At 43.3% G+C, this 23,710-nt stretch overlaps 2 protein-coding genes across 9 annotated transcripts in view; one reads left to right on the top strand and one right to left on the bottom strand.

Annotated features, from left to right (window-relative positions):
* Window positions 1–1,100: 1,100 nt before the first annotated feature.
* Window positions 1,101–10,767, top strand: HENMT1 (HEN methyltransferase 1). 4 transcript variants are annotated; one of them, XM_034654003.1, is made up of 8 exons: window positions 1,101–1,119; window positions 3,310–3,404; window positions 4,561–4,680; window positions 6,291–6,403; window positions 7,007–7,141; window positions 8,317–8,496; window positions 9,171–9,345; window positions 10,216–10,767. In XM_034654003.1, exons 2-8 carry the CDS (start codon window positions 3,387–3,389, stop codon window positions 10,648–10,650), a joined length of 1,176 nt encoding a protein of 391 aa, XP_034509894.1. In that variant the 5' UTR covers window positions 1,101–1,119; window positions 3,310–3,386; the 3' UTR covers window positions 10,651–10,767. The 4 variants fall into 4 exon arrangements, with proteins under 4 accessions (XP_034509894.1, XP_011223247.1, XP_019655196.1 ...); XM_011224945.3 differs by lacking the exon at window positions 1,101–1,119 and adding an exon at window positions 2,560–2,650; XM_034654004.1 differs by lacking the exon at window positions 1,101–1,119 and adding an exon at window positions 2,686–2,702.
* A 7,729-nt stretch (window positions 10,768–18,496) lies between these two features.
* FAM102B (family with sequence similarity 102 member B) overlaps window positions 18,497–23,710 on the bottom strand; it is an 87,360-nt gene continuing 82,146 nt past the window's right edge. For 2 of the 5 annotated variants that reach the window (XM_034654006.1, XM_034654007.1), the window contains exon 11: window positions 19,909–22,411. In XM_034654006.1, the coding sequence (XP_034509897.1) occupies window positions 22,369–22,411 (43 nt within the window). In that variant the 3' untranslated portion in view covers window positions 19,909–22,368. Of the gene's footprint in view, window positions 19,481–19,908; window positions 22,412–23,710 lie in introns of those variants that run through there. The other 3 variants (XR_004623342.1, XM_034654005.1, XM_034654008.1) reach the window with 3 other exon arrangements.

Below are 23,710 nucleotides of genomic sequence, written 5' to 3'. Positions count from 1 at the left end.
CTCTCTCAAATAAATAAATAAACAAATCTTAGAAAAAAATATTAAGAGACATTTCTGTGCAAACAAAAGAAAAACAAAAGTTAATGGAACAGACATAAACTGAGTTTTTGGGCCCAGAGGGCAGTTAGTTGAGAAGATTTCTAGATGTTGGGCTTGAAGCATCTTCAGTCAGAGTGAGGAGAGGCAGTGGTGATCATAGATTCTCCTGGGTTGCAGTTTGAATGTCTCTGGTGATATCATCAGGTGTCTGGTGTTCCAGTGAATTTTCTGGTTTGGCCCACATAACAAGGCATGAAGGGTGTCCATACATGAGCTGTTGTGGTGACTTCTGTGGAGTTTACATCAAATCATCCAGCTTCAGCTTTCAGGTTTTTGGGAAAAGGACAGTTTTTGTTCCTAATGATCCCAAGTCAGAGGGTGGGAGAAAATTGAAAACCTCCATATCTATTGAGAGAACTAGAAGAATTCGAGATCCAGTCCAGTTTACAGGTAGATAACAAAACCTCAAAGACAATTAACCGGACTAAAATCTGGTATCTCCAAAAGTATGCCACTGAAAATTATTTTTCTTCCTCTCCCTGCCCTCTTACAGTAATTGTCCTTTTGTGACTGGCTTATCACTCAGCATAATGTCTTCAAGTTTCAACCATATTGTAGCATGTTAGAATTTCATTCCTTTTAAAGGCTGAACAATATTTCATTGTATGTATACACAATTTTTATCCATTGATGGGACATTTGGATTGTTGCTAACTTTTGCTGCTCTGAATGATGCTGCTGTGAACACTGGTGTGCAAATATCTGTTCAAGTCTCTGCTTTCAATTCTTTTCCATATATACTGTTGATAGATAAACTGAAGCATATGGAAATTTTTTTTTTTTTAAAGATTTTATTTATTTGACAGAGAGAGAGACAGCCAGCGAGAGAGGGAACACAAGCAGGGGGAGTGGGAGAGGAAGAAGCAGGCTCATAGCGGAGGAGCCTGATGTGGGGCCCGATCCCAGAACACCAGGATCACGCCCTGAGCCGAAGGCAGACGCTTAACGACTGCGCTACCCAGGCGCCCCTGAAGCATATGGAAATTTTTAAGAACTGGCACAAACATCGATTTGGATTGGGTAGGTCTTAACCACTGCCAGGAACTAGAGGAAAGATTTCTATAGGGAAGATGCCAGAGCAAAGCAAGGAAATTGATTGGTTACTACTTCAACAGGTATCTTGTTTGGGAAAGACTGGGTAGGTGTTTGCCATTGTATATTCTTAGGTTTCCGGGTCTTAACCTTGAGGCATCTATATGCTTAGGTCTGGGTTTGCTTATGTAGGCTGCCCGGGCATTAGGGACACCTCAGTTCCATGGCCTCCTTGTTTAATTAATTTAAAAATAGCCAGAAGTGGAATTCACCTAACTTTTAAGATTCTGTTTAAATTATACATCCTGTAATAAGGAATGTGCCCCTTTAATGAAGACAGTCTACTAAAACTGCAGTTTCCCCAGGCCAATAGGAACGTCTCAAACAGTGAAACTTGAATTGTATGTTCTTTACCATGAGATCAGACTCTTCAAAACACCGAAAGCAAGAATTGTTATCTATTTTTGTGACATTCCAAAGCTGTTAGTAGTGTCCTGTGCATGTTGTGGCCTTAAGTATTTGAAAGTACAGTACTAACATATAATATGCGGGATATTAGCGGATTATTAATTCATTAACAAACACCAGCTTTTGAGTCTCTTCTAATGGACTAAAAATATGTTTTTCCCAAAGAAAGTAGCTTCGCATCTTTTCTCCCCCTCCTTAAACTCTTCCACCACATACAGTGAAGAAATAACTGATTATAAAGTGTCAAGTTGTATGTCTGGCAGGGGCAGGACACGATACAGTAACTTTTCTAAGAGATCATACAATAGGTGCACCCCCAGCATGCAGAAATTGCCAGTTGGAGGGCTGGTGTTCTTCTGAGCTCAGATATTGGACCAACTTTATCCAGCCCATAGAGTCCTCAAGGCCTCTGTGGATTGTTCTGAGGATCTGAGGGACGGCGGATTAGGACACAAACCGGCCACGGGCTCGCGCTCAACCTTGCCGCGGGCCTTGCTGCCTTCCACTGAGCAGGACCGTTTTCTGTTTGTTCTTTGCTGCGAACCGGGACAACCAGGAACGCAACAGCCGCCGGAGCCGGCCGCCCTGCTCGCGGCCCGCAGACACGTCTGGCGCGGCGCCGCCTCGGGCCAACAGTCTTGGCCCCGACGGGCCAGGGCGGGTCGCAGCCGCGCGCCAGTGGGGGACGTGGCGGCTACAGTGGGCTCCTCCAAAGTTCGGAGGGACTCCTCGAAAATGGCTTCGGGGCATGCGCCACAGCGGCCGTTAGGAGACGCAAAACCGACGCCTCGCAGCCTGGAGCCTGGAGGCACAGGGCTGGACGCCCGGCCGCGAGCCGACGCCTCCGGCTGCAGACCAGCGCCGACATCGGGAGGGCCCGCGGCGCAGGTGTGGGCGCCGCAGGTGTGGCCGCGGGCGGGTAACGTCACGCAGCGAGGCCGCGCGTGCGCGGGCGTCAGGGGCGGGGCCTGAAGTTAAATAGAGTGGCTGCTGCGGGCCAGTAGCTGGTGTTCGCAGCTCTTTGCTTTCCCGCGGCTGTGCTCTTTCAGAAGTAAGCCGTGCGGGGACCGGGGACTCGTGCTCTATGAGGGCTCTGACATTAGGTCGCTTGGGGCGGGAGGGTGGGGGTGAGATACGACTTCGTAACTCATAAGTTGGTATTGACATGTTGCGTACATTTTAGGTTGAGAACCAAAATTAAAATTCGAGTCCATCAGTGAATTGGTTATTGGAAGTGTTTTTAGTTTCTCAGTTACTTCGGGCATTGTTTACCTCGAAATTCCATTTTGGTCACGTGTGAGAAAGTGATTGAAAAGCCAGCTATCTCCTGGGATAGAGCATGTGATTCTTGATCTCAGGGTCTTGAGTCAAAGTCCCCACGCTGATGGTGGAGCTTGATTAAAAAATAATAAAGCAGATAATAAACTTGAGGGCTTTAATGAAAAAGTCATAATTCATAGGGTTGTTCAGATTGTATCAAACCTAACAGGAAAAGGGAAGAAGGAGAGGTAACTGCATTTAGCTGGGTTTGTCCTGATGAAAAGGGACTTGGGCTTTCTGAGCCTGTTTTGTCTGAAGCCATACTTAAGCAAATTCTGTCGATTAAGTGGTAACAGGAGAGAAGGGAGGAAGCTTGCTCTCCTTTGTTGATCTAGGCAGCTAATTGCGTCCAGGCTCCTTTATATAAAAACTACTGTTTTGTGTTTACAGCTGAGTCGGTGCTGATTCATAGAGCTTGAAGGAGACATTAGCTTTTGTTTCAACAAAACTTGAAACTTGGAAACAAAATGGAAGAAAACAAAGAGGTAATGCTGCTCTTCTTAAACCTGCTTGTATGACTCTCTAGGGGTATCCTTGAGATGGATTGTGAGGTAGTTAAAAGCGAAATCTCATTAAATTTAGCTCCAAGCATTTCTTGGTGTTGGATGGGATCGAACAAGGATATACATAAAATTCTACATTTGGTGTGTATGAAGAGAAAAAAAGTAACAGTTATTTTAAGTAGCAAAATCTACTTTGAAAATACTCTTTAAGTGGTATTTTAGTAGTGTCAGTGTGCTTTTAGATCTGCGGGAGATTTTGTTCACTAAAGATGCTGATTGAGGAGGTGTGAGGTGAGGCCTAAGATTCTACATTTCCTGGAAATCTCCGGGTAAAGAGGACCAATGGGAATGACATTTGGGAGTCCGCTGTCCAATAGGTAGCCACATGCTACACGTGTTCACTGAACACTGGAAAAAAAATGCCTTATTAAGAAGACTTAATTAAAAAGGAAGTCTTCAGGACTGCGATGCCACAAGAGCATTGCAGTAGGGAAGAGATGGTGAGACTCCCATTTTCAACTGCTGGGGATTTATAGCCATGACCAGAGGGGCTGAGCAGATGGAAAAGAGACCACAAGAGTTTTGGGTTTTAAGCATAATTTAACAATTCTTGATAAGGCAGCTCAGGGGTATCAGATTATTAGGGGGTAGTGGCAAGGAATTTGATCAGATTTCGAGATAAAGGGTGGGGAATTCTCTAAACTAGCTTAGTAGGATTCTTGATGAACTGCCCTAAGCAGGCCCAAGACAGGATGGTGTCCAGGTCAAGCCCTCATCATAAGACGGCTTAGAGGAACCTGACTTTAGTTTGGTCAGCGAGTCTCAGTTTCCTACCTATGTGGACTCCACGCTTTGGCAGTTCAGTAAAGGTCCCTTGTGGCGAGGCGATTTAGAATTGTTAAATGCATTAGTAGTTTTCCCTTCAGCTGACTCTAAGCTCTTAGAAGCATAAAGCCAGACTCTCAATAAAAGACCGTGGAGGCTTTGATAACCATGCAGGAAATGAAGTACCACTAGGTGATTTTTGGACAGAGGTGGTTGAAAGGCCCATATATAGTACCAAGTAACTGGGAGGTGAAGCTGATTTTTCCTTAATTCCTGAAGTTGTGCATAATTCAGAACACCTCTTCTGTTTCAGTCCAACAGTATGGATAATTGTGAATTTCCGAGCAAGAAAGTGATTGAGTTCAAACCACCAGTGTACGAACAGAGATACTACTTTGTTAAAAACTTAGTGAATCAACATGGGCTCAAGAAGGTACTGCCTTCCAAACACTTAAGACTGTCTTACCAACTGTTTAGTCAAAAAAATACCAAGAAAAACTTAAGAAGGGTTTGGCAGGAGACTATTTGAAGATGTGTTGCAAGGAAAGGGATTAGTGCGATAGGGAGAACACTGTAAGATCTGCATGTGTCAATAGTTGGAGAAACAAGGTTTTTCTCTAGAGTAAACAACTGATCTGTGGGGGACTGGGATAAAAGGGGTGGTGTGATTGGATAGTATAATGTATTAACCTAGGCTATCCTGTTTTCTAGGAGGGGTCCTTAAATACAGGCTGCTTCTGTCTTCATACTGAGGGCAGGGTAAAGTTCAGGGGTCTGTGGGAAGGACAGAAGCTTGAGCTGAATTTTGGTTAACAAGAAATTGGTTATACTATGTAAAAAGCAGTTTAAAGCTTCCTAAGGCTGTAGTTTGCTTTTGGACCAGGTTTTTTTTTTTTTCTTTTCTTTTTTTAATTAAAGCTTTTATTTTAGAGAGAGCACAAGCCGGAGAGGAGAGGCAAAGGGAGAAGCAGCTCCCTGGCTGAGGGAGCCTGACTTGGGGCTCGATCCCAGGACTCTGGGATCATGACCTGAGCTGAAGGCAGAAGCTTAACCAATGAGCCACCCAGGCGCCCCTAGACTAGGTGTTTTACCCCTTCTCCAACTGTCCCATAAATGTGCCAGCTTCAGAAAGGAAAATTACTGCTTGTGGCTAAGGGTGTAATATTGTGGTAGATTGGAAGATTTACCTAAAATACTGAAAGTGAAAAAAAAAAGCACACCTGAGGAAAAATTGGATTGAATATAGGTTGAATGTGCCTATTGCTAAGGTATAGTTATATTCCCTTGGGAATTAAGTGTTTTTTTTTATTGGAAGCAACTTAGTAAATGCTATAATATATTGGTTTTCTGATAGAATGAATTGAGGTAAACTTTAGTCTGTTTCAGATTTAACACTCCATACATTTTAAGATAATATGGTATCTTTCATGTCTTGAGTATCCAAAAATAGTTAAAATCTGCAGATACCCCCTTAAGGCTGGCTTAGAGCAATTGGCAGCCCTAGATGCTGATTTGGGATATCTTTGGGATTGGGTGCCGTTAAACTTTAAGTATTAATTTCCTTTTCCTCCTCAGGTGGGAATCAGAAATTTAGGTGATAGTGGTTAATGAAGACTTTAGTGCATAATCCATTTAATACATACAAATGGACATTAAGGGGATTAGATTAAGAACACTGAATATAAATCCCTAAAACATTGGTCACGAGGTCAGGCACACTTGTCTTAAGTTAGAAGCTGTTCAGAGGTTCAGAGTTCTGTTTTATAGGGTACCTGCCTGCCATGTGGGGTGTTCTGGGTGCCAGGCCCCTAGGATACACTTGTTACTCATCTGAATTCCTTTCTAACAGTCCAAACACTAACCCAGCTTTATTTCCTGCCCACTCCTCCCTTATGTTTCAGATTAATTTCCTTTTTGTGTACTTCTACCAAAAAGATTTTGACATAAAATTACGTGGTAATTCTGATAACCAATTACACTCAAAGTTTTTGGTCATATTTGAGTTCTGGCAATAATGTGTTCAATGCTGTGTTTCACCTGTAGATTGCAGACTTGGGCTACGGAGATGCCACACTCCTATGGATGCTGAAATATCACCGCTGCGTTGAATGTCTTGTTGGAGTAGATATTGCCGCCCAACCCTTTGAATGGGGAGGGTAATACCAAGTTCCTGAAAGTATTGTGCATTCATCTAAAACTAGTGACAGTATGAGAAGTGTCGATTTTATGCATCTTATTTTAAAAGATTGGCACTATGAGACCCTTAAGCTCACCGAATGACTGCCATAACATTGTGAATGATACAGTTTTCCCTAACAATATAGAAAGTGTAGCCTGTTAAGAAATTACAGCAGACAAGCAGTGCAGATTCAATATTCAAATGGCAAAATCTCTTAATGCTGGACACCAGGAGAACTCAGAGGATTGAACTTGCCCCAAACTCTTAATTTAAAGCCCGAGTGCTCTCCATAGTCTCATACACACAGACTTGCAGATTTTTTTCTGGACTCTTTTTCTTCTTAAGAAAGTTAATCACTGATCCAAAGGGAGCTGGAAGACCAAAAGTATTTGGCAATATTCAATCTTGTTCTCATTGGCAGGTAATCTGTGAGGAAGTTAACCCTATGAGCTGGTGCTTACTACCTCAAGTCATGGAAAACTCTTAGGTAGATAATGATCAGAGGATCAGAAGATCAGAATTCTACAGCGAGTGAGATTCTGAATAGATAATAGTGTTAATGTCCCTTCTGTTTTTGCAGGGGTAGGTTGTCTCCAGGAGTGGGGGGTTTCATAATTCCTCGGGAACTAGATTTGACCATAACCTTGTACCGTGGTTCTGCGGTACAAAAAGACTCCCGCTTGCGTGGATTTGACTTGATAACGTGTATTGAATTGTAAGTATTAAACTGATTCTTACTGTATAAGTTTAAAAAATCCGAATTAGTTCTCAGTAAATTTAGCGTCCTACGCAGATTTAAGTCATAATCTTCCGAATTCATTTGTAAAGCAGATTGCTTGACAAGATTGACTTTGATTTCAGATTTACAGGTGGAGGGGCTGCAGAAATAGTGCCAGGAATATCCTTTATCCAGATTCAACTATGAAAGTTCTCCTCTTTAAAGATTTTATCTGAGCAAGGGAGCACAAGAGTACTAGCAAGAGAGCATGAGCTGGGGGAGGGGCTGGTAGAGGGAGAAGCAGACTCCGCCCTGAGCGGGGAACCAGACACAGAGCTCGACACAGGGCTGGGGCTTGATCCCAGGGACCCGAGACGAAGGTAGACACTTAACCGACTGAGCCGCCCGGCCTCCCCTGCTTTTAAACACAGTAAAATATTTTTGAGCAGGGACACCTGGGTGGCTCAGTTAAGCATCTGCTTTGACTCAGGTCATGATCCCAGAGTCCTGGGATCCAGTCCCACGGTGGGCTTCTTGCTCGGTGGTTTACCTATTACGTGCTCCTCTTACTGGTCTGAACGGTTGTTGTCCCTCCCATTACCATCCTGCTGAGCCGTAGTGGTCGTGGGGAGATATACAGGCACATTAGCCCTAAATAATGTCAGTTTGTTGTCTTTAGAAACTTTATATTTTTCAGGCATACACTCACCGTCAAATGGTTCTCCTGTTCTTCTTTAAGGCAAAGATAGAGGTGGGTTAGATGAACATACAGCATCAGGATAGAGGTGGCCCACTGGCTCTAGTGGCTGCCTGTACTGGGACAGTTGATCTGGTCCTCGGGTGTGGGTGAGAATCTAGTGGGATCTGATGCTGAAATCCACAGCTTTGTAAGGCACGGGTTCTGCTCTCTGCTCTTGTAGCCCTGCAGGCCTCCTGGGGGGCTTATGCTTATGCTTATACTTTTAGTCACTGACAGTGAGGCCTCGAGAGCCCTGAAAGAGGGGACAACATAGTCCAATGGCAGGGTGAGAATATAGGGATAGTTGGTTTTAGGTCATGGAAGTACCCTTACATAGATTCAGAAGGGATAAATATAGGGATAGAAATTGTTTTTTGCTAAATCAACTAGGAAAATAATTGCATTCTTCTGTCTTTTCCATTGACCATTTCAGGATAGAACACTTAGATTCTGAAGATCTGGCCAAGTTTCCTGAAGTTGTATTTGGGTACTTTTCTCCGGGTATGGTTGTCATCAGCACACCAAACTCTGAATTCAATCCCCTGTTTCCAGCATCAACCTTTAGAAACCCAGATCACAGATTTGAGTGGGACAGAAAGCAATTTCAGACATGGTGAGTTCGTAGGTGTTTTTATGAATTTTGTGGTGGGGGATGGGGGGAGATTACCCCACAGGAGTTTAAAATGCTATGGAGTCAGTCTTGATACCTATACATAAGTTTTTTGTCCTAAAAATTTCCCAAAATTCAGCTTGGCATGTAAGAGGGACCACCATATTTGGGCAAAATAAATGGAAGTTTTTGATTTCTTAGGTCTCAGGGAGTCAAGCAGAGTGTGAGGCACCAGGTGTCTTGATAGGAAGGCATGAGGACTGGGAGTATTGGTGTGGAGATGAAGAAACAAAACAGGGAGGGGGGGTGTAGGGCAGTGAGGGTGAGCCTTATGCTGTGGCAGAAGTGTTCCCTGCGAGGGCCTTGACAGGTGGACAGATGGTCATGTTTCTGGCATGATTGCAGACCCAAATAGGAGTTGGGATTGTAGCCATTGTGGTCTCCTTTTCATGCCTACACTCTGCTCCATAACTTTCCCTTTCTCCATATTTTTGTGATTATGTGGAAACTGACTGAGGACCCTAAAGCCCCTCAGAAGCAAGCAGACCCTGTGTGGCATTGTGTGTTGCTGTAAGAATTTGCAGCTTGAAGTATTGTAGCTCATTGTATTATGTTCTATTCTACTGGAGATTTTTAATTTAACCATAACTTCCAAAAATGGGTTCTTTTGATTTTAGGGCTTTGGATGTGGGAAAACTCTACAGTTACTCCGTCGAGTTTACTGGTGTGGGGGATCCACCAGCAGGAGCTGAGCACGTTGGATACTGTACCCAGATAGGGGTCTTCCAGAAAAACATAGCAAAGGCAACTGGATCGAGCATTTCAGAGCCAGAGGAACACGTTTATGAAGTTGTGAGTATTCCTCGTGAGGCAGCGACCAGGGTAAGAAGGATGCGGATTAGGATGGTGAACTCTGTAGGGGTCCCCACTGTAGAGATGGATGTAAATGAGCTTAGACTCCTTCATGCCCACAACTGCCCTCAGGGTTGGTCTACTTCACCCTGGAGACCACCTGGCCTTTTGCCATGTCTCAGCACCTTACAGAGAAACATCGGGAGTCCTAGAAAGCTTCCAAGCCGATGTGCCAGCCACCCCCTATTGTAATCTGTTGGGATCAGCAGCAGGAAAGATGAAAGCCAGCAGCACTTCCCGTAGCGTGGCTCAGGAAATGAGTATTGCAGCTGAACCTCCAAGCTTCTCAGGCTCTCTTGGTTCAGGAGGTTTGGTGAGAATAAGTACATTGCCCTTCTAAGAATTTTTCTTTTTGCCCATTTCTTTCTAATACAAGTAGGAACATTGTGTTGGTGTGAATTGGTGGAAACCTGGCTTTGGGAGACTTTGATCATTAGAATTTTTTTTTTTTAAAGATTTTATTTATTTGACAGAGACAGTGAGAGAGGGAACACAAGCAAGGGGACTGTGAGAGGGAGAAGCAGGCTTCCTGCTGAGCAGGGAGCCTGATGAAGGGCTCGATCCCAGGACCCTGGGATCACGACCTGAGCCAAAGGCAGACGCTTAACGGCTGAGCCACCCAGGCGCCCCTGATCATTAGAATTTTTAAAGCAGATCAGTTAATGTCTGTGCCTGTGGTTTGATTCCCATTATATTGTGGCATGCATGGCTAGTAGGATTTGATATATGGTAGTTAATATGTATAGTTAATATATAGCTCATAATGTGGTAAGAAGTTACTAATGAAACGTCTTCCAATTTTTCCTTCAGGTTTATAGAACCTCATACCCGAGTTTACAGCAGAGAAAATACTTCCGGTTTACTCTGAGCATTGAGGTGGTGAAAGCAGTCGACTTAATGAAAAGCAGGTTTCTCCGGGGTCTGAGGAAAAAGGAGGGCGATCGAGTGGTGCCACTTGGCCGTTGCACCCCACAGCACGGGTTAACAGAAGCTCAAAGAGCCGAGATAGAGCAGTCCCCCAAACCTTACAGTGTGGGGGAGAATTTCTATGTACCCCTGGAAAGACTCATTATCTATCCGAAGGTGAACCACTTGGTGGCAGGTAATATGGAGAAGCTGAGAACAGTCCTTGCCGAGGGACTTCGACTGAACCAAGACCAGACTGCCGTGCAGGTGGAGTTGGTGGATTACAACACACAGCACCTCTTTGATGAGCATTTAGTCAGCCCTGTGTTGGAGTCGTAAGTTAGGCGACTTTGTTTTGAGTTTTCCTAGGCTCTCCGCGGGGTGGTGGCGGGTTCCCAATGTGCTTGTTCATGTTCCTGTTAGACCCACGTTGAATTATCAAATAAAACCTTTTCCCAGGGAATAAGTAGTTTTAAAAGTTTCTAGGATTCTCTCCCTCCTTTGGGCTAAATTCTAACCTGCAATACTTGCCTAAAACATCAGACAGGAAGTCTTTGGGGATGAGAGTAGCCGCATCCCTGGCAGCTTACTGGGTGGAATTGGGGTGGTCGAAGCAGTTGAGAATCAACAGCTTCACATTGGGGGGAAAACTGGTTTAAGTGAGACCTGACTGTAGAGGTAGCTGACCGTGCTCGGCGGCTCTGCCCCCAAAGGGACCTATTCACCTGCCTTCCTGTTCTGATGTACCTTGGGGACAATTTGAGTTTTTGTGACCACTTGCATATTCCAAGTCCTCTTCCAAGAAGAAAGAGCAAAGAAGGGGACAGGGCGGGTGCTGGCTTTCTGGTAAGGTTGTTTCTGCACCACTGTAAGGATCTCCCTGCCCCTCGAGAGCTGGGGCTTGTATTTTCTTACTCTGGGCTGGTGTGTGTCCAGTTCATGTCCTCTGGGAAGAAACAAGGAGCGAAGGACCTTTGGCCACTTGCCAGTCTGCCACAACTGGCATATCCTCACTAACCAGGGGCAGGCTGGAGTGTTGGTGCCTTGGGAAAGGCCTCTTGGGGCCATGGTTCTCAAGCTGAGTTTTTTGAAGGGTTAATAAGTAGAAAGTGGATTTGAAGATGGGGCGGGGAAAGAAGGGACTTAGCAATAGAATCTGAGCACGTAACTTCTTGTTAAGTCAGCTGTTCATAGTCCCTCCTCCCCTACCTTTCTAGACTGATTTTTTCCCCTCTTGAATGGATAGGACCTGTAGATATACTCTTGTTACACCCCTCCCCCCCAACAAAAGGCCCCTGTCTTTCTAAGCCTCTGCATGACTTCTGCATATGGCTTCCTTCCCATCTGTTAGAGCCAAGGTTTCAAGCCCAGGCCCGCACTCTGTCTTGTCCTCCAGGCTAATCGATTACTTTTGTTAAGGCTTCATCCCTTCCTGAGAATCTTCTAAAAATGATAGCTGTGGGTGATGGAGCTACTCTATTCCCATGTCTCTTTAAGTCTCTGTGCGACAATGTCTTGATACAGCCCTTTGTACATGGAAAGGTTCATTAATGGTCTAAGCCAGGTGTCAGATGTTCTTGTAGAGATAGTAAATCTTTGCAGCCTTGCCAGCTACTGAGCTCTCTGGGAATTGAGGTGGAAAAGTGGCCAGAGATAAGGTGGATGTGTGTTCCACTAAAGTATAGACTAAATGAATCGCAGCCCCCCCCCCTGCCAGCTTGTGCTCTCCCTCTCAAATTTTAAAGTATTTTGAGATAGAGCAGGGGGGAGAGGAGAAGCAGGTTCCCTCGCTGAGCAGGGTGCCTGACACGGGGCTTGATTCCAGGACCCTGAGATCATGACCTGAACTGAAGGCAGATGCTTAATCAAGAGCCACCCAGGCACCCCTAGTCACTGTTCAACTTGCTAGCTGCTCTCCCCTTTACTTCACCTCCCAGTGCATTCCCCAGCTCATGTAACCCGCCCCCCCCCCGGGACAGTGTTGGATGGCCATCTCCCCTTCATCCTTGCTCTTGCTATTTTCCAGCAGCTTCCTGTGAAAAGGGGACGTGAGGGATTTCTAAAATTTTGAATCATGCTTTGCTATCAATAGGTTTTTCCTCCATGCAGGCTGCATATTAGCCCCTTTGTGGGGGAGATGTTTAAAAGTCTTTAAGAAGCTTCCCTTTGCTTTCCTGTAGGGGAACTCCTGGCTGTGTATGTCCTTTATATATTAGGTGAAACAAATTTCCTGTTATAAAACCAATGCCAAATACTGGTTTGAGAAGCCTTTGGTTGCAGAGACTTGGAGCAACAGGAAGCAGAGTATCTGAAGTTGGAAGGTCTGGCTGAAACTTGATATTCAAGATGTTTGAAATCTTGATGAGGAAGGTTCCTACCTTACGTTTAGCCTCCCTCCAGAACCCAAAAGAACCCTACCAATTAAACTGTAAACTTGTTTTCTCTATAATCTAAAAGTTAAACTACAAAAGTAATACTGTAAAAATGAAGACAATTCAGAATGATAGAGCCCTTAAAGTAAGCTTTATAATCTTTATGCTTTTTCCTTACTACCTGCCCCCAAACCATCTTTGGAAACTCTGCACCTCAAATTCAATGCTTTCTTGAGCAGCCCTGCCCACCATTCCTCATAGAATTCCAGTGGATTAAATTGTCTATTTTCTGATACTAATTATTTTACATAAATGGTATTGACTTTTGATGCAGCTTCCTTTATCACTAGCAATGTATTTTGTAAATTCATTTGCATTCATTTTAATGATCACTTTTCTTGGCGCACCTGGGTGGCCGGTTAAGCATCTGCTTTCAGCTCAGGTCATGATCCCTGGGTCCTGGGATCCACTCCTGCATCAGGCTCCCAGCTCAGCGGGGAGTCTGCTTCTCCCCCTCCCTCTGCCCTTACCCCTTGAGCTTGAGCTGTCTGTCTCAAATAAAATCTTAAGAAAAAAGTGATTAAACTTTTTTTTTAAGTTGATGCTAAAAAACCAGACTGCTAAGGACAACAAAGAGTCTTCGCTCCTTAGAGACAACAAAGGTTCCAGTTTGGCAAGAACCATTGCCTTTTTCAGGTGGGTGGATTGTTCCTTTTTCTAGGAAAACCCTTGGAATGGACCGCAGGGTTTGTAAACAAAGGCCTCAAAACATCTAGGAGGTCTTTGCTAAAAGGAATTCACTGCACTGAATGGCAATGAAAAATGTGGTTGGGTAGGAGAGGCAGTTCTTTTTTTTTTTTTTTTTTAATGTTTTTTTATTATGTTAGTCACCATACAGTACATCCCCGGTTTCTGATGTAAAGTTCGATGATTCAATTAGTTGCGTATAACACCCAGTGCACCATGCAACACGTGCCCTCCTTACTACCCATCACCGGTCTATCCCATTCCCCCATCCCCCTCCCCTCTGAGGCAGTTCTTAAGAGGGAAAACTAGGACCATAGCCCACCTCCAAGAGTAGGTGGGGAATGTGTGTTACCAGGTATTAGAACACCCCTGGCCCTTGATCTGAATGAAGTTTGCCTCCCACTGTTCCCATGGTCTAGAAGCTTAGTCCTCACAGCACTGTGGCTTCAAGTGTAGTTGCCATGCTGTGGGGATGGCAAAGTGCCCCTTTGACAGCCCCTCCCAACCCATCATCCTCTGCTCACCTCTAGTCTCCTCACGGACATCGCACCCCACAGCTGAGCTCTCTGAGGTACTGCTCTCTGCCCCACGGGCTCCGTTCTGTGGCTGCGTATCAAGGAGTAATTCCAAATGAAACTCAGCTAGATGCCAGCAAAAGCGCCTTGTTACACAGTGTGTTGAGCTGCTGACAGGAGGTCAGGGAGGAGCATCGTGCAAGGTGGAATCTTGAGCCGTACCTTGAAGGATGCCAGGTGTTCACTATGGCTAACCTGCTTTCTCGCGGCAGTGGTGCATATCTTCGGGGATATCCCGAAACAGGGAACACTTGCAGGTTTTCCTGAGCTTTAGCAAAACAAAGCTGGTAGGAGCCAGAGGTCATAAGCTTGTGTGGTAAATGTTGCACCACTTTCATGTTTTTGCAATTAGTATTTAAAGACCACAGCATGCCATGCTTTTTATACAAGTCGTTTGGAAGTCACCTGTCAATGCTCTGCGCGTTTACCTGTTGAGCCCTTTATGTGCTGGTCATGTTTTGGGGACTCTTCTTCGCCTGCCTTGTTGCCGTTCATGTCTTCTTTTCATCCTCATGTTGTGACTCTGCTGGAATTAGTCAAATTAAGCTCTGAGCATTTTATGGTCTTTTCCAGAACATTGCATTGCTCCCTACTCCTGTACCTTAGCCTTGACCCAGTCGGATTCTTCGCATTTGTTGAAGAGGCTGTTACTATCTTTGTCTAGCCTTATCCCACTGGAAGCCATTTATCATGCTGATCACCCAGTCCTTTCTAGTAGGAATCATCACAGAACGGAGCTGACAATCTTCTATTAGTTCCACATTAAAGGAAAGCTATTTACTTAGGGTAAAAGTCTGTGATGCTTCAAAATCTTTTTTGCAAGTATTTCAAATCATGTAAAATTAGTATTGAAAAGGGTCACCTGGTAGGCTCAGTTAGAGCATGCGACTCGATCTGGGGGTTGTAAGTTCTAGCCCCATGTTCTGCGGAGAGTTGATTTAAAAAATTAGTATTGAAAAAATGTATTTTTCCTTTTGTCTTAATCCCATAGAATACTGGGAAAGAAGGGCAGACACACGGTCACTTGGGAGAGTTGAACTGAATTACTGAACTTAAATACCACAAGGTGGCATACTTTTCCCACTTAAAGGTAATAGCACTCTTGCTTTCAGAACTCCCCGGTGTAAATAAGCGGCAAAGTAACTTGAAGCTTTTTGCAATTATACTTGGAAAATCACTGCTAAATGGTTTAAAGATCTAGTGGCAAAGTCAGTTTAAGAGAAATGGTTAAGGAGAAATCTCTAGGAGTCAAGTGCATAGGAACGGGGTCTAAAGTCATTCAGGAGGGAAGGTCTCTGACATTTGTTTCCTTGTCACGGGGCCATATGGAATAGATGTCATCAACTCAGGGAATGTCCAAATGTAAGCCTTTTCTGTTTGCCTCCCAAAATTTTGTTACATTGTGTGTAATGTGGGATGTATTAACTCCACCTAATATTTCCTATCTGCAGATATAAAGAAATATTTTTCCATACCAGGTGTGTGATGTGTAGGTACAGTACAGGAATGAAGGAGTAAAATGTGATGAGGGAGGAAGGAGGGAGGGAGGGAGAAAGAAACACTGGGTGTTGAAAGGGGTAAGTCACAAGGAGGCTGGGCCTGGGAACTCCATGCCTGCGATGAGGGCAGATCAGAGGGCCCTGCCAGCTTCTGCTGTGATCTGGCACGAAGTTATCCCCAACGCACAGGGTCTTTCTGCTTAGCGCACATAAGCTTTCATCATCCGCACTGTCCAGGAAAGCCATGGCAATCTGCAGAGAGATGTGGGTTCAAACCCACACTGAACTAGCGCTCCTTAAATTGCTCTTGTAATTTTAATATCAGTAGAGGGAATGTGCCGGCGCTGTTGTTCCTCTGTGGGGACCTAGTCAGAGGCAGGAACAGTCTGTACAGTGGTGGCACCGAGTATCATTAGTGAGGACCTTACCCTCCAGTAGTGGCGCACTGACCGAGCATCTTCCATGTGTGTAACACCAGCATGAAGGTGTGCACCAGATGCTGCACAAAAGTGAATTCTGCCTCGACAGGGGCGCTTACTGTGGTGTGTTCCCAACAGCTCCTGGGTTCCTGCTTGTCACCCAGGAGAGTTCGTGACAATATTACCTCCGTCCTTGATTAGAGACACGTTCAGAAGGGAGCCTGAATTCAGACTCCAGAGCTCATGCTCCCCCCACTGCAGGGTGAAGCTCAGAATTCCAAAGAAGGGTCTTTCTCTNGACAGGAGGTCAGGGAGGAGCATCGTGCAAGGTGGAATCTTGAGCCGTACCTTGAAGGATGCCAGGTGTTCACTATGGCTAACCTGCTTTCTCGCGGCAGTGGTGCATATCTTCGGGGATATCCCGAAACAGGGAACACTTGCAGGTTTTCCTGAGCTTTAGCAAAACAAAGCTGGTAGGAGCCAGAGGTCATAAGCTTGTGTGGTAAATGTTGCACCACTTTCATGTTTTTGCAATTAGTATTTAAAGACCACAGCATGCCATGCTTTTTATACAAGTCGTTTGGAAGTCACCTGTCAATGCTCTGCGCGTTTACCTGTTGAGCCCTTTATGTGCTGGTCATGTTTTGGGGACTCTTCTTCGCCTGCCTTGTTGCCGTTCATGTCTTCTTTTCATCCTCATGTTGTGACTCTGCTGGAATTAGTCAAATTAAGCTCTGAGCATTTTATGGTCTTTTCCAGAACATTGCATTGCTCCCTACTCCTGTACCTTAGCCTTGACCCAGTCGGATTCTTCGCATTTGTTGAAGAGGCTGTTACTATCTTTGTCTAGCCTTATCCCACTGGAAGCCATTTATCATGCTGATCACCCAGTCCTTTCTAGTAGGAATCATCACAGAACGGAGCTGACAATCTTCTATTAGTTCCACATTAAAGGAAAGCTATTTACTTAGGGTAAAAGTCTGTGATGCTTCAAAATCTTTTTTGCAAGTATTTCAAATCATGTAAAATTAGTATTGAAAAGGGTCACCTGGTAGGCTCAGTTAGAGCATGCGACTCGATCTGGGGGTTGTAAGTTCTAGCCCCATGTTCTGCGGAGAGTTGATTTAAAAAATTAGTATTGAAAAAATGTATTTTTCCTTTTGTCTTAATCCCATAGAATACTGGGAAAGAAGGGCAGACACACGGTCACTTGGGAGAGTTGAACTGAATTACTGAACTTAAATACCACAAGGTGGCATACTTTTCCCACTTAAAGGTAATAGCACTCTTGCTTTCAGAACTCCCCGGTGTAAATAAGCGGCAAAGTAACTTGAAGCTTTTTGCAATTATACTTGGAAAATCACTGCTAAATGGTTTAAAGATCTAGTGGCAAAGTCAGTTTAAGAGAAATGGTTAAGGAGAAATCTCTAGGAGTCAAGTGCATAGGAACGGGGTCTAAAGTCATTCAGGAGGGAAGGTCTCTGACATTTGTTTCCTTGTCACGGGGCCATATGGAATAGATGTCATCAACTCAGGGAATGTCCAAATGTAAGCCTTTTCTGTTTGCCTCCCAAATTTTTGTTACATTGTGTGTAATGTGGGATGTATTAACTCCACCTAATATTTCCTATCTGCAGATATAAAGAAAGATTTTTCCATACCAGGTGTGTGATGTGTAGGTACAGTACAGGAATGAAGGAGTAAAATGTGATGAGGGAGGAAGGAGGGAGGGAGGGAGAAAGAAACACTGGGTGTTGAAAGGGGTAAGTCACAAGGAGGCTGGGCCTGGGAACTCCATGCCTGCGATGAGGGCAGATCAGAGGGCCCTGCCAGCTTCTGCTGTGATCTGGCACGAAGTTATCCCCAACGCACAGGGTCTTTCTGCTTAGCGCACATAAGCTTTCATCATCCGCACTGTCCAGGAAAGCCATTGGCAATCTGCAGAGAGATGTGGGTTCAAACCCACACTGAACTAGCGCTCCTTAAATTGCTCTTGTAATTTTAATATCAGTAGAGGGAATGTGCCGGTGCTGTTGTTCCTCTGTGGGGACCTAGTCAGAGGCAGGAACAGTCTGTACAGTGGTGGCACCGAGTATCATTTAAGTGAGGACCTTACCCTCCAGTAGTGGCGCACTGACCGAGCATCTTCCATGTGTGTAACACCAGCATGAAGGTGTGCACCAGATGCTGCACAAAAGTGAATTCTGCCTCGACAGGGGCGCTTACTGTGGTGTGTTCCCAACAGCTCCTGGGTTCCTGCTTGTCACCCAGGAGAGTTCGTGACAATATTACCTCCGTCCTTGATTAGAGACACGTTCAGAAGGGAGCCTGAATTCAGACTCCAGAGCTCATGCTCCCCCCACTGCAGGGTGAAGCTCAGAATTCCAAAGAAGGGTCTTTCTCTGGAGGATTCAAGTCTGTGCCATACCACCTGGTAATAAATGAGGGTTGGAAACCCATTAGGGAGAAGTTATACCGATCCTTTCATTTACGTTTTCTTACCTTGGCAAGAATCTGACTGATTCTGACAGAATCTTAACTGACATTTTAAAGTATACACATTGTAAAGTTTAAGATGATTTTTATTGAACAGGTATAAGATTCACCTTTACATTATTACAAATACAATAAATTTTTTTTGTAAAAAAAATTTCTTGGATTTATAATTGTACAGTAAAACAAAGAAATATATAAATATGAAGGTCATTTTCCAAGTATTAGAACAATACTAATGGAATCACTTCCATAACAATTTTTTTCATAAACATTTACATGATTACTCACAAGTTTTATCAACTTCCAGAATAAGATATATTTCCAAAAAACAATCAAACAATATATCCTAAGTATTCCTCTGCATGGGATTTGGTCAATGAATATCAGCAGGAGAATTTTGTTATATATATATATATGAGATGAACATAAACATTTGTAAATGCAGACTATGTTGTCATTATAAATAAAAAATTTTGCCAGCTTTGTCACATAGGGAGTAGCTAGAGACCACCCACATGACTATTTAAAATATACTGTGTATATATTCTCTTATGAAAAATCACATAATAAGGCCTTTATTTCCAGAGCAGGCTTTAAACTTATTTCATCCTTTATATTTTTAGACTTTATATTCTTAAACATCTCAGCTACTAAAATTATGCATAGTACCTAAGCCAACACAGAAAGGGCCATTAGTAATTTCAGTCACAGTACTTGACTATATTCACATGACGTACCATCTAAGAGAACTGGCCAAGTATAATTTCTGAACTGTCCCAGTTAGACCTGTTAAAATAAAATGCAGCCCCATCATAGAAGCCCAGTCTCTTTTAAGCATTATTATATATGATTATATAAGTGTTAGGTAGCCTAACACTTCAGAGTACTTAAATGAAATACTTAATACTGTCAGCTTGAGTTTGCAAAGTGACTTGGCGTGGCAATCTCAGTCTAACGTTACTTCTGGATGTTTTATGTTTTGGTTGGAGGTTAGCTGAAGATTTATTTTCCTTCTAGTAACAAATGGGCTAAGTGGTGGACCTTGATGGCTCACGGTCTTCCTGCAAAAGCAAAACAAAACAGAAGAATCTAGTTTGGATATCATTGCTCTGGTGGTATTTTCCTGCAACGGGATGGTGGACTTTAGGATTCTTGGTCAAGACTTATTCAGATTTTAAGTACTAATCCACAACAGTTGCTGAATATGGAAGCCTTCCACACCACAAAGGGGAGTCAACTATCAAAATGCAAACTGATGGCCCAGGGCTGCTCTGCCCGTGCTACCCCCGACATCCTCTCTGGTCTCAGTTACCAGCTCGTCACAGGAAGTGGGTGGGCTTCTGACCAGCCTCTGTATTTCCCTCAAACAGGGTATTTAAGACTTCCTTATCTGACCACAAATAAATAGCTTCAATATACCATTAATCTTTCTCTAGGATAGGATTAGAAAAAGACAATGATATACATTTGCAAATTCTCCAAGACTGGGTGGTTTGAAATTTGACTTTAATACTTAAAGACCAGTTTATTAAGATCAAATTTTTCAAATCCAATTTTCTCAACGCCAAATGGAACCAAAAGTGCACTTTGTATTTAAAAAGCAATTTTTAAAAATAACTACATGGTTAAGATATAGCTAAACAGTACATGGTCTAAGAAAACCCAGGAAAGTAAGGTGGACATTTAAGCAAACTTTAACAAATATTTCCAGAGGGCTGTAAATAAATGTGATTGCAAAGTATGCCCACCACTGCCACACAAAAGAGAATGAATGCAGACTTGGGCTGACTTTTCCCTCATCGATGCTTCTATTAAAATGATTTCCTACTACATAAATCAAGATGTATCTGGTGGCTGCTAAAATTATAGAGGCATGATTCTTAGCTTTTCGAGATCTCTACATTTTGTTTTTAAAAAATAATGCTACATCCTTTTAAATACTGAGAGCCAGTCTTGTATAAAGTTGTCAGGCTGAGGGCAGGCAAGGATAAGACGGGCAATGCCTGGATTAAAGTACCTTTTACATATCTGAAGAATGTCCTCACTGAACCTCGCTTACAATCGATAGTTTTTTATCATTTTCAAAATGGCAAAATTATTTGCAGAAGTGCCAATAAAAAATATAGCCTAGAAATATTTTGAAAATAGAAAAATATCTTAGAACATGTCATAAATATCTCTAAACACTAGTTTCGTATCTATTGAAAACTTTGACCCTCCCCCACCCCCATAATATATAATGGATGGATCAGTTCACTTGTTAATCACAGAGAACAAGCAAGTCTTTACCACTTAAGCTAACGGTTTCCTTGGTTAGACTAAAATGGTCAGGTCAATTTCTTTTCACGTCAAAATAAAATAACAAAAGTATTACTAATGACTCAGAAACCCTATCTCTCAACATTCAAAAGATTCTAAAATGGGGTTTCACCTTTTTAAAAATTTCTATTTGCAACAGAACTGGATTAATTTAGAATACCCAATCCTTGAAATGTTAAAAAAACCCAAAACCCTAACATGAACTACTAAAATTTTTCCAAAGCTCTACATTTGGACATTGAAATATTTTAATATATTTTCCCCTTACTTTGCCAACACAAATATACCTAGACCAAAGTTATTCTAACATATTGCGGTTTTTTTGGACACAGTTTTGAAAGTAAGGACTGGGAATTACTGGTTCTATAGAATCTGCATTTTTCTTCAGGGACTGAGTGACTCCAAGAACATTAAAACTTGTCATGGAAGACCAGAAAAACTTCCCACCTGATAAAAAGATGGTCTGTCTGCTGAGCTTGTTAAACTGGATCCAGATCAGATATTCTTTCCTTTAAAGCTATACTGGATTATGTTATATTCTACTGTCTCAAAACAACTACCGTTACAGTAAAGACAAAAACATAGTATCCCATTGTGGGGAGTTTAAAATAGAAAACCACGAGTCCATGTCAGTAATGTCAAGCAGCTGTCCCCTGTCTTATCCGCCACCTCCTTGGAATAACTTTCAGTTTCAGAAAGAAGTCTGAACTTACACAGAAAGGCCACTGTTTCTGATCATGCTACAATTTTCCTCCTGTTCCGAATTCAGATTCCTGAAACCAGCAGATACTATTCAGTTAGAACAGCTCTCAAGGTGCCTTATGGGAGCCTAACCTATTAAGTATTAAACTTACCTTGAACCTATTAAGTATTAAACTTACCTTGAATCTATAGTGCTAGTCGGAGTTCTGCAGCTCATCTAACATTCACTAGTAACAATACATGTTGCGTAATAACGGCATTACACTCATTTGCGTACCTCAGACTTAAACACACTTACTCCATTTGTGACGGATACGGTGAGAACTGAGCATTCTACATGTTTAAATTGTGGTATAATATTTTCCCCCAAACATGAACACCCAAACTTTATATCAATTATTTAATCAAGAAGAATTAATAAACAGTACAATACTGTAGGTAGGATAGAATATGGAAGATTTCCTTAAGAGATGATAACTATCTGGACAGAATTTATAAGGTTCAAATGATTCACTTATTACCTCCCAAACATTCAACTTAAATAATCAGAGCCCAAACTTGTTGAGCACCTCTGCTACAGTTTATACTTCAGTATGGAACCATACTCAGACGGAGAGCCTTGTTTTCCACACCTGGAGGTTCTGAATTTTCATTATCCTGTGCAGTGGCCGCAGAAGCCATGTGCAGCTAGCGACGTGTGGCCCGGCACCTGGACGCTACAGTTCTGATGTTCCCTTTCGGTGGGTGGGACAGGATGGTGGTGGGCACTTTCCGAGAAGAAATCGGTGTTGGCTTTCCTCTGAATAGAGGAACATGCTTCATCTGTCAACTATGTTCATTTTCTCCGAAGTGCTTGAATGAAGTGCCTGCCAGCTGGACTGCCCACGTCCCACACCCCCAGGGAAGCCGCAGTTCACCAGCTTGACTTCTAGCGTTTGATTACAACTTGTTCATAAGCTCCGGACCCTGCCCTACAACAGGAGGGGAAAAAAACCACTTGAAGGTCTTGGGCTGTAATGCTTGAAACTGTTCTAGTTAACCTTGCCCTCAAAGAGAGAGTGCATTAGGCATTTTCTACTAGATTTGATTTCCACACAGTTGAAAGACATCACAGACATAAAATACTTGAAATACTAAATGTTTATCATCAGTACATTGGATTAGTCACACTTATTCCTACAGTAATCTAGTATTGTTCCTAAATCTTAACCTGTGGCAAGACATCTTTTCTTGAAACATGTTTATATATAAATCCTAAAAATCAATCTCATCCAAGAGTACATACTGACTGGCAATTTACCCAGGGCTTGCAGAGTTAATAGGTGATTGTTTTTAGTGTGTGCTGTCTTAATGTACCTTTCTAGAAAGTGCAAGAATTCTTTTAGTCAACATGACAATGTCTTTATTTTATTTTTTTAAAGATTTCATTTATTTGAGAGCTAGAGAGAGCATGAGTCGGGGGGGGGCGAGGGAGAGGGAGAAGCAGGCTCCCCACTGAGCAGGAAGCCTAACGTGGGGCTTGATCCTAGGACCCTGGGATCATGACCTGAGCTGAAGGTGGACACTTAACCAACCGACAGCCACCCAGGCATCCCCATGCCAATGTCTTTGTACGTGGTCAGTAATGTAAATTATACCAGTGTAATACAGATTTAAAGTGAAGTGATTTTTTTTCAAGATTTATTAGAGAGAGAGTGTGAGAGCAGGGGGAGGGGCAGAGGGAGAGAGGGAGAGAGAGAGAGAGAGAAACAGACTTCCTGTTGAGCATGGAGGCTTGATCCCACAACCTTGAGATTCTGACCTGAGCTGAAATCAAGAGTTGGATGTTGAACTGACTGAGCCACCCAGGTGCCCCTAAAGTGAAGTGATCTTGAAGAAGGGTATATTTCTTCACTAGCTTGGTTTGGCACACTGCTGGTTGTCCCCCTAAATCTATCCTCCCCCTCTTCATGGTTCTGGCTACAGGCTGTACAGACTTCTCAGCTAGAGGCCACATTTCCTAAACTCCTTTGTTGACAGGTGTTAGTTAGCATGTGACTCACTGGCTACAGGCTGTACAGACTTCTCAGCTAGAGGCCACATTTCCTAAACTCCTTTGTTGACAGGTGTTAGCATGTGACTCGGTTTCCCTCCCCATGGAACATAAATGGGGATGTGTCAACTTCTGTCTCACTTGCTTAAAGAGAAATTGCTTGCTCTGGACTGGTAGCCATCCAAGTTTGACAAAAGGCAGGGAAGATGGTGAAGGCAAAATGGAGGGGACTTGGGTC

This window comes from Ailuropoda melanoleuca, chromosome 2 (genome assembly GCF_002007445.2).
Source record: "Ailuropoda melanoleuca isolate Jingjing chromosome 2, ASM200744v2, whole genome shotgun sequence".
Lineage (NCBI taxonomy): Eukaryota > Metazoa > Chordata > Mammalia > Carnivora > Ursidae > Ailuropoda > Ailuropoda melanoleuca.
Note: the sequence above shows the minus strand (reverse complement) of the source record. Positions and strands in the feature narration are given on the sequence as shown.

Bases quoted from the DNA above. Each gene is read 5' to 3' on its own strand.
- HENMT1 (XM_034654003.1), top strand. The intron at 4,681-6,290 runs GTACTGCCTTCC...TTTCACCTGTAG, and splicing joins ATCAACATGGGCTCAAGAAG to ATTGCAGACTTGGGCTACGG. The intron at 8,497-9,170 runs GTGAGTTCGTAG...TTTTGATTTTAG, and splicing joins AGAAAGCAATTTCAGACATG to GGCTTTGGATGTGGGAAAAC.